We start from the raw sequence: 10,607 nt of genomic DNA, 5'->3' as shown, positions 1-10,607 counted from the left end.
AATGTCATTGGAAAGAACAAGGGGTGTGGCTCATAACACACACTTTCTGGTTTATAGACTTTTTCAGTGTTCAGATAGTGAGCTTTAAATTCACCTTTAAAACTGTGGCTGTACATCCGGGGTTGCCGACAGAAGCAGGATCATGTCTGGGAGAAAAATTCATGTTTAGCTCATGTTAGTGTTTAATTTTAAGAAAAGACTTGTGGAGATGTCAATATAGCATGTGCTGAAGTAGTTTAAACACATTTTGACAAGGAATGCCACCCTTTTTCTTTCTTACGAAAGTGGCTCCTCTCAGATATAGTTGCATGCAGAAATAATCCTCTTCTACCTCTTCCCTTGTCCTCTCTTTAGTGATGGCCTCTGCTGAGCAGCCGTGCTCCAGCTTCCACCAGCAGCACTGCGCATAAGGCAACACACCCACCTTTGCCCTCCTGCCCAGAAGTGAGAGAGACACCACCATGTACAGCGTGGAGGACCTTCTCATTTCGCACGGATATAAATTGCCGAAGAGCGACCCTCCGTCTGCCACGCCTTTTGACAAGCGCCCTGCTGATTGCCAGCGTGAACTTGTGGACAACAGGGCTGGCCGGGGGACGCTGAACGGGTATGAGGCAGACCGGGGGGCATCTATCACTGGCATCTATGGCAGCAGGCAGGCACTGGTGAAGGGCTACCCCAGCATAGACATTGAGAGTGGGGATAGGAACCAAAGGAGAAAAGAAATTGGCATCGGTATCCTAGGTGACACTCAGCCCTTGGGTGATTCTCTTGCTACAGATAGTGGGTGAGTGTTTTTTCCCTCTCTTTTGCAATCCCCCACGCCCTGCACCTTCCCTTTCCCTCTCTTTCCTCCCCCCACTTCTCACTGGGGCCTGTCAGTATTGCATGCAAAACTGAGTCTGCACTGCGCAGGGTTTTTTTCTCCTCCTCTTCCCTTCCTTCCAGAGCTGCAGAACACTGTGGCTGCAGCAGCACTACTGACATATCTTATGCTGGGATATGAGGAATTATGAAAGGTGCCTTTGCAGTCGTTTGAGCTGTGTACATGCCTGCACAGAGATATGGTTTGCATCTCTGTGGAGCCCACCCAGGCACTGGAATCATCTACACAGCCTCCACCCGGCAGGCAGATGTAAACAGCAGCACTAGACAGAGAGCAAACTGAGGAGGACTGAACATGCCTCAAGACAGGCGCGTAATCACTCCACTGTAAACACTGGCACACTGAATCACGCCCAGCACGTGCTCTGTGATGTAAGCATGTTGCTGGGCAAGTGTGCACAGCGCAGCTCCCCTCAGCCATACAGTAGCATATGCTGCTGAGGATGATCCATTGACTTTGCTGCTTAAATGAATGAGTACAATGACTAACAGGGATTTAGTGCACTGCAGATACTGGACGGAGGCTAATTGTTTATTCAGTCTTCTTTTTGTGATGTTACGTTTTAAAAACTATTACACATATTTATAATCAAGCATACATATTTTTATATATATATATATATATATATATATATATATATATATATATATATATATATATATATATATATATATATATATATATATATATATATATATATATATATATACAGATGATTCTTTGCATGAAACAGTTTTATAATTACACTGGGAAAATGTAGTTAATATGTTTTTCTGAAAGAACTGATGGTTACAATTGAATTTCAACAAGCATTTAAGCCTGCAGTCCCGCCCTCATTATGATCAGCTGTCATCAGGGCGTCTAAGAACGTGCATTTATGTGAGTGATGACCCGGGGAATATTTATTGATGACAATTAATTTTAAAAAATCCTAAAATTCAGTGTAATGGAAAATCCCTCAGTGTACATATACTTTTTTTTTTAGATGCGTTGTCATTAAATATATATATATATTTTCAGTAATATATTTTATCTAAAATAATTGTTTTAGCAGCGCAAGCATGCACTACGGCCTTATCCCAAACCCAAGAGGTGATTATGGGACCAGAACTAAATTTATCTCCAGGCAGCAGTGCTTTATCACACTGTACTGGAACCACTGTTGTGAACCTGCCAACAGTAACTCGTCACACAGTTGCCATTTCATATTAGTTTCATCAAGCGTTTTTAAAATTATACAAATGATTTTGGTTGGATGATTGTTGCTCATGCATACTTACATGAGAAACAATTAAAAAAGGCTCTTTTTCTAGTTTACTCTTTCACTTTGGGTGTAACACAGTAATGCAGGTTTAAAGTTTATTGTATTTTTGGTTTAAAGGTTTTTATATGTACTGTAGGCCAAAATGGTTCCTAAAGTATGTGATAAAATAATGAGAGGGACAGAGCCACTTTCTCTTTTGCGTCAGATTTTTTTTTTTAAAGAGTGGTATTTGCCATCCAGATGACCAGTTTCCAAGATAAGGTCAGCACAATTTAATATGCAGATCATATTGCAGTAGCATTGCAATTTTGTGGTGTCTTCAGGGGACTTTGGAGCTGCTGACTTAAGCATTTCTGGCTCATATGTGCTGGCCCTCTTTGATTAGGTTGTTTGGAACACCTATACTGGCAAAGCAAAAGCACATGTCTGGGACTGGCATGGGCATGCCTCTTTTAATATTTACCAGTGATCACATTTCAAGTGGATGAAATTGTTTTAATCTATTATCAAATAGACTGAGATAATACAATATTGTGAAATATGTTTTAGGTATTAACTCCTTTCATTCTAGATAATTTTTTCTTTGTCTGTATGTCGCAGCCTGATGGTTCTGATGCTGTTTAGCCGCAACTCATTTAATAACCTCTGTAATGAAAGAAACACTGTTAAAAGATTAGATTGTTTTATTAACACTGAGATTTTTTCTTTTATAGGTTCTACGATGTTCCCAGTTTGACTTATTCAGAGCCGCTGAGCCATGACGATAGGGATGTTTCCTACTGGCGGAGGCGAGGTCAGGACTTCAGCATCCTTCTGGACTATGCTGATGGCAGGGAGCTGAGGGCCTCTGCTGGAGCGTGGAGGCCACAGGCCCTGATCACAGCAGAGGAATACAGGGCAGAGAGGCAAGCGCAGCAGCTATGGGAGGACATTTCCTGGCTAAGGGACCCAGATGCAGGACCTGGTCAGTTGAGAGTGACTGGGGAGAGGAAGTGCCAGAGCCTTGGAACAGAGGAATGGAGGCCTGCTGTGGGCCTGGGAAGGCAGCTGTCAGATGGGGATGGGGAACGGTGGGCTCAGGACCACTACTACCGACTGAGGACACCGGAGGGTTTTTTTCACCCTAGAACTAAAGCAAAGTCTCAGTCTCTTCCCAGAGTTTTGTCACCTGATGGACGTGACAGCAGAGAGCTCATTCCATCAAGGCCTAGTCTACCTGATAGACAGAGGATAAGCAGCACTGTCTTCTCTGGGCCATACAGTAGGTACATCTATGGCGGCGGCCGGGACCGGTGGGGTAGGAGTATTGGGCCAAGCAGCCATGTTGCACTTTTACCAAAGCCCAGGTTCAGCAGGCCTTTAAAGCCTCCATCATACGAGATTCACCAGCAGACTAGGGGTAGCGCAGAAATGCTTGCTATTGACCAGGGTGTCAAACAAAAAGACAGGCCTATCTATTATCCAAGGGGTGGGGACCTAAGACAAGACTATTTCGCACAACACTCTGCCATCACTGGAATGGAGCCTCCTGGCTACATCCCACCCCCATCTTATAGAAGAGCCCTACCCCCAAGAGCAGTTTCAGTTAACCGCAATGAAATGGCAAACTTAAGATGGAGGGCAGAAGCTTTGCAGATGCCAAACTCAGATCCCGGAAGGTGGTTTTACAGACAGGCAAGTAGTTCCTGGCTGGAACCTTATGGAGAACGTAGTGCGTCCTATCGAAAACAGGTACTTTCTTCTGGACATGAAGAACAACCAGGTCATGCCCGACAGTTACCCACTGAAGACTCAAGAGCAAAACAAATCTCAGGAGGGCCTGGCGGAAATTCTCTAACAGATATAGACAAGATGCGCAACATCAACAAAGAGATTCCGTCCGCTAAGATTTTAGGACAATCTACACATGATAGTGCCTTTCCTCCCCAACAGGGGCCAGCTCTCAATACCGAAACCCGAAAAACAGCTCCCGGTGACAGCGACAGCAGTAATCGATGGCCCAACAGGGGAATAAAAAAAAGTGACAGTGTAGCTTCTGAGCAAACCCGTACTCCATTTTTACCTTCATCTATTCTGGGTAAACCACCGCCACCTCCATGTAAGCCGGCTGACCAGGGTGTATCTGAAACTGTGACAGAAGTAAAAAAGGCAGAGCAACCTGAACCACCGGAGAAAGACAAAACCAAGAATCTTAAAAAGAGGCTTAGTGAAACAATTTTTTGTTTGGTGTCTGTCCCTGTTACTCCGCAGCTCACTGGGACAATTCGTGATCAGAATAATAACAACGAGAAGTCGCCAGACCCAGCTGACAGTCCCAGTGGCAACAAAACTGGCCATTTAACAAACCAAAGTCTCCAAAGCACATCTTCAGCTGAAGCTGAGCTGCAAGCACTAACTGGTAGCATAGCGAGCAGCAAAACGAGCAGTAGAGCAAGCAGCAAAATGTTTAAAAAACTACCCTGTAGACCCCCTAAAATAAATCATTACAAGGAGCTGAAGCTGTCAGGATCCTGGCCTGCAAACCAGTATCGAGACCAGGAGACACAAACTAGCCCAGAGGCCCGAAAAGCTGGCCCTGAAAACAAGGAAGCACAACAAGACCCTGTTCCTCCTGGCACCGAAGTAACCCCTGATAGCGGCGGAGTAGTGGGCACTGCCTTCAGTTTTCCCATAAAGGGAGTGAAGAGCCTAAAACTTTCAAGCAACAGCGCCTTCTCCCTGACCTCCACCTTCTCCAACCAGCTGAACAAGAGCACAGCTCAGCAGCCAGCAGTACCACCCTCAGGAAATGTGGAGGAGATCAAACCAGCAGCAAACACAGGACAGGAGAAATTTGAACCGTTCCTTTTGAAACCGGCCACCCAGCGACCATGGGATGCAGTCAAAGAGCTGGAGACCATTAAAAAAGAAGTCCAGGATCAGCAGCAGCAACAGAGCAGCAAACAGCCCAGTGTTGACAAGTGCATTGAGGACCTTAACGAGGCCTACAAAGACATCTTGGAGCTAGGTACTGCCAGCAATAAAGTCCCAAACGGTTCCGTCCAGATCCCTGAGCGTATCAAAATCCGACTGACATCAGAACCTCTCAACAAGCCCAGCAGCCTTAGGCGCAGTGCAGTAAGCTGGTCTGTTGACCCAGAATACAGGGAAGTGAAGAGCGCCTTCTCCAGGCCTGCAACAAAGTCGGTAACCTTCAGCAAGCAGCTTAGGGAGGAGCTCCCGGTGCCACCTCGGGAGACGGGCTTCAGAGAATACAGGGTTGTTGCACATCTTTCACGCAGAAGGAGCAACGATGGCAGGACAGTAAAATTAGACCTGCCAGATGAACCTATCGAAACACCTCTTTGTGACTTTAGTCCAACAACGCACACCACAGCAGCTGAGGTGCCATGGGCAGACAGACAGCCCATGCAGGATGCCTCTACACTCACTAGTCCTCCAGATTATGAAGACATATGCCAGACTTTGCGTCAGTCTAGAGACCCATCGGATGCCAGTAAAGCATCCGCAGGCCATTCCAGACCTAATGACACAGAGACTCTTCAAGATCTCAGTGCTGAATCAGAGGAGGAGTGTCCTATTTGTAAACGAGAGCTTGAGAATCAGATGAGACAGGGTCCATTGCCTCCACTTCACGAGGAGAACAGCTCAGACAGCTCGGCCAATCAAAATGGCAGTCCGCCACAATGCACTGCATTAGAAAGTCCATCAGAAGATACAAAAATAGAGGAGCCAAATGCATCATGTTCAAATCAGTCAGGGTCTGAAGTGTGTGCTGAAAAAACAGAGCAGCATTCACTGACACAGGAGAATGTGGGAGAGGGTGAAAAAACAGACAATGCTCAGGCAGAAAACTTGGACAATTTATGCATAGTTAATCCTGCTGAGAGCATACCAGTGGATGGAGCCACAGAGGATCTCTCCTCTGCAGCCACAGTATTAGCAGCTGATCAGCCTACAGACCCCCAAGTCACAGAGGAACAGAGTGTTAATGAAACAGCAACTGAGGAAGAAAAATCAGAAGATAAAGAAGCCACTGCAGGAGAAACACCTGAAGGCAGTGCAGGCAAACAGACAGCTGAAGTGAAAACTGAGGAACAAGACAATGCAACGCCAGTTGACAAGCAGGAGCAAGAGAAGAAGCCATTTGCTCTCCCAGAGCATAGACTTGGTCTACGGACTCATCTAGGGCGAGACCTCCCTGGGTTACCTGAGTTTCCGCCTGATAGACTGCCACTTTCCGTTCCCCCGAACCTAGACCGCAGACTATCTCTTAGCTTGGAGGGTGAGCGGAGGAGCAAGGGCCCCTCACAGCGAATTGAAGCATTGCAGAACAAACTGGCTATTTCTCCAGGTCGGGTGGCAGTTGAGCGACTCGCCCGGATGAGAGATGTGGATGTTATGTATCGTGTGAGGCGCTTAAGCATCAGGAGTACTGACTCTGGGGAAGGGGAGACAGAGGCAGAAGGGGAGGGCAAGGAAGAACAAGCAGAGGAGTTCGACCCTGCTCCTCATATGGACAAAGACAACGAGCAAGAGGTCACCAACTCACAGGAGAGCCCCGAGACAGTGTTGCAAGATGAACAGGAGTCACCTCTCTCAGGTAATTATTGCCTATAATGGCATAGAAGTGAAGCCTGGTGGATGTAAAGATGATAAGAGAGTTTACTTTTTTTTTTTATGCGGTTTTGTCATTTTTCCTGATTTTGGAGCTTGAAAACCTTTGCCCAATTAGACAATTTTGATTCATAAGATAATGGATTTTTGCTAAAAAAATACTCCTTTGTGAATAAATATCTTTCTTCCTCATGTCCCAGAACCCCAATGATCCCAGCCGAGGGGAGACAGTGTAGAAAGACTGCGTCCACCATCTCCATCTGAGGTTTTTAGCTCCAACACTGTGACCTGGCTGCCTACTAGAATGCCTTCATCTCATCTTGACACTGAAATTGCCTTCTTGTCCGACAAGAGCATTGTGTACACCCTCACCCTCGGCGCTGCGTTGACTACTAAGAGTGCTGTTCCACTGCCAAAGGGAGGTGCCTCTTTAACTTGTGGGGCAACTTCCACCCAGAATCCCACCCCAGCCTTCCCAAACTGACTACCCACTACCCCATCCGTCCTCCATCCCCAACCCCATCCTCTTATAGGGTTTCTACTAGTTAGTCTTGTAGCGGCTTGTCCTTTCTATTCTATCCTCCCTATGCTTTTCTCATTGGCAGACATTATGCAATTCTGTCGTGCATACTAGAATTTCTGAAAATGTCCGCAGCGAAAACATTTTTCGCATACCTGAACGTTTCTGTTTGTTTACGGGCGAGTTGTTGAGGATTATGAATGTAAGTGTTTATGTTTAACCTAATGTAGACATAGAGGGGTTTATTGTCACAAACATGTTCTGTTGCATTTAAACTACACCAAAATAACCTGCGTATTTGATTGTGGTAAGGCGACAGCTGTTTTAGAACTGGACATCACTGTCTTTGGCTAAAGAACTGTTTTGATTTTCAGATGAGATAAATCAGCCTTTCTTTTTAAAAAAAACAAAAAACAACTGAATGACATTGTGCCCTTTCTCATTGCTTTTGTACACACTGCAACCATAACTCTGCAACCATAGCTCTTCAGTGAAGAGTGACTCTATACCACATGGCATGACAGATCAGTAAACTATAAGATAACGTTGGCCCTACTTTAGAGGGGGAGAGTTGCCTTTCTTAACTAGATGTGCGATTCCTGGTTGGATAAGGTGAAGTCTCTGATTAGTCCCCTGATCAAGTTCAATCTATAGCTCCCATTTCCAGGTAATTTCAGGAAGCAATAAGGGCACAGATTGAGTTTAAATGATGGTTTAAGCAACCTTGATAAACATTAAAGATCGATATAGGAATTTAGAACAACAACAAGAAAAAAAAAGATATGTAGAGCAATATTGTAAAAACAGGTCAGTGGTGTAGTGGAGCTACCTGTAGGAACCATTGTCAGGAGTCTTAAGTGTGAACGTGTCATTGAGATCATATTACAGGGAAATGGATTCGTGTCAGGGTATAGGGGCGCTTAACAGGGGGTGGGTGCTTTACTTCATGATATATATATAGATATAGATATATCTATTTATATATCTATGTTCATACATCTGTTTCGCAAAGAGGCGACATTTCACGGAATATTTATTTTTGTTATCATCAAATTGTTAATCAGTTTGCATAATGTACAAAATAAAGTATATTTTAAATATTTTAAGAGAAATTTTGTATTTAACCATGACATTTTATTTCTCCACACCTATAACAAGCTGAAAGTATCATACAAGTGTATAGTATCATATTGAGAGTATACATAATTTTCTAGTGCTTTAAAATCTTAACAGAGCGGTATAAGGAGGGATGGCCCTGTGGTGTGCCTTGATCACACGATTTTGGTTTGAGTGAGCAAAAGGGTTCATCACTGCAGGAGTTAAACCTGATGGAAACTTTCTGATTGTGCCATGATTTCCTGTTTGATAGTGCTCTTTCACATGCTAACAGAGTCAGTGTTGGACGCTCCTTGTGATATTTGACACATCAATCCATCTCAGCTGTACGTTGGTGGTCAGACATGGCCTGTGTCTTATTTCTGTCTTTGTATGTCTTCCAGTTTGAATCATGTATCGTTCTGTTGTTGGTTCCACAAAAAAAAAAACATGTTTAGAAATAAAATTGGGAATTTTTTTGTTTTCCTTCCTTCCTCCCACCCTTCCTTCGTTTCCTCTTCCTTCTAACCGCCTCCTTTCTTCCTCCGTTTCTTTCATCTCACGGCGTGTTCATTTTGTGTAAATTGTTGTGCTGTCACTAACGCTTATTGCACTAAAAGATGCAATGTAGGATGCAATTTTAGGCTAAAAACCACATATCTGCATAATGTTTCTTTAAAATAAATTTTAAATTATGAGTCTAAAGCTAAACGATGATTGAAAAAATTGCCTTTTGGATTAAAACAAGTTTGCAGGTACGTGGGTTTTCTTTGTTTTCATAAAAGGACTGTTTCACTGGTGTAACATATTTAAGAGATCTGTAGGAATCCATCACTGTTTAACCATCAACTTACTGTTATGTAGCATTTTGCAGTTGTAGCATTTTTATCAACTCAGACCTTTGTCTTGGTATTTCAAACATTTCATGTAAATCCGAAATAATCATGTCGCCTTATGATGTGTGCATTACATTACACTCCAGGAAATGCCAAATATTAACGTACTAAGCACTGTTTCATACCTTAGGTTTGTACCAACAACTTACTGTTCTGCCATCCCTCTGGCTGGAGAGGTACAGTAGCATTGCGGATAGTTTCTGCTCTTCATGCTGTTTATCTGTAGGAACATTGAGTCCAAAACTGTGAACTTCAAACAATACAAAAAGCATAATTTATTATAAGTACGAGAGGAGGGTCAGTGCTTCAAGACAAGCTCATAGCATCACAGGGAGGACAAGCTGGCACGCCCATAATTACTAACACATCTCATTTTCAATTCATTCTGAAGACTAAAGGGCCTCGCCTTAGTCTGGTGTATAAACTGCCCCTGACGACATTTAAATAGCTATTTCAGTACATACGCCCCCCTCCCCCAATAATTGGCATGTCAGGTACACTTGAACATAGTGTCGTTTGACTTTTTGTACTGCAGGTTATGTGCAACATGAAGTAATTATGCACACTTGTAATATTTTCTATTTTCATATGAGATTTAAGTGCTTTTTGTACTCACTGACATCTTTTTTTTCTTCCTTGCATGAAATGCAAGAGAGAGGAGGAAAAAAAAATGTTTTTCATAAAGTATATTTGCATTTGGTACTCCAATAGTAAAACCAGTGGGCAAAACATTATGTTTCACAATTTAATTTACAAAACTATGCCAAGTATTTAAAAGCTATTTTTAGAGTAAATCAAAAGAGAACTCATTCATTTTTTTTCTTTTAAGACATGCCTTTATCTTTGTATCTATAAATATGAGCATAATCCATAGTCATATGATTGTGCTACTGTTGTATGATACTGCAGTCTGATTCATAAATAAACTCTTTGCATGAAAATGGTGTTTGTGACAGTTGCTGTTGTCTGTATGTATGCAATTTTTATTTTTTTATTTTTTTTTTAGAAATGTGCACTTATATCACATATGCGCCAGGACATGAGCAAAGATAATAAGGGGTGCATATGTATGAAATACAATATATGATAAAGTCTTTTATATTACAAACGAAACCAGTTATGTATATAAAAGCAGAACCAGTTACAGTTACCATTACTCTGATATCATGTTGGTTTTTGGAAAAAGTTTTTACATTGGTGGCCCCTTTACAGGTTCATCTCTGGAGCTAAATTATACATCCTAAAAGTGATCTGAGAAAATGAAAATTGTGTGTTGGTGATGCTGCCATACAGGCTTTGTATACATTGTTTTAGAGCTTGCACATGAGG

At 43.0% G+C, this 10,607-nt stretch overlaps 1 protein-coding gene across 2 annotated transcripts; it reads left to right on the top strand.

The window, feature by feature from the left end:
* The first annotated feature begins 354 nt into the window (after positions 1-354).
* jcadb (junctional cadherin 5 associated b) lies at positions 355-10,219 on the top strand. Of its 2 annotated transcripts, XM_026150809.2 has the most exons (3): positions 355-787; positions 2,864-6,753; positions 6,968-10,219. In XM_026150809.2, exons 1-3 carry the CDS (start codon positions 462-464, stop codon positions 6,976-6,978), a joined length of 4,227 nt encoding a protein of 1,408 aa, XP_026006594.2. In that variant the 5' UTR covers positions 355-461; the 3' UTR covers positions 6,979-10,219. The 2 variants fall into 2 exon arrangements, with proteins under 2 accessions (XP_026006594.2, XP_080148631.1); XM_080292505.1 differs by having other exon boundaries at positions 2,864-10,219.
* The last annotated feature ends 388 nt before the right edge of the window (positions 10,220-10,607 follow it).

The sequence above is a fragment of the Astatotilapia calliptera genome, chromosome 18 (assembly GCF_964374335.1).
Source record: "Astatotilapia calliptera chromosome 18, fAstCal68.1, whole genome shotgun sequence".
Lineage (NCBI taxonomy): Eukaryota > Metazoa > Chordata > Actinopteri > Cichliformes > Cichlidae > Astatotilapia > Astatotilapia calliptera.
This window is presented reverse-complemented; position numbering and strand designations above follow the sequence as displayed.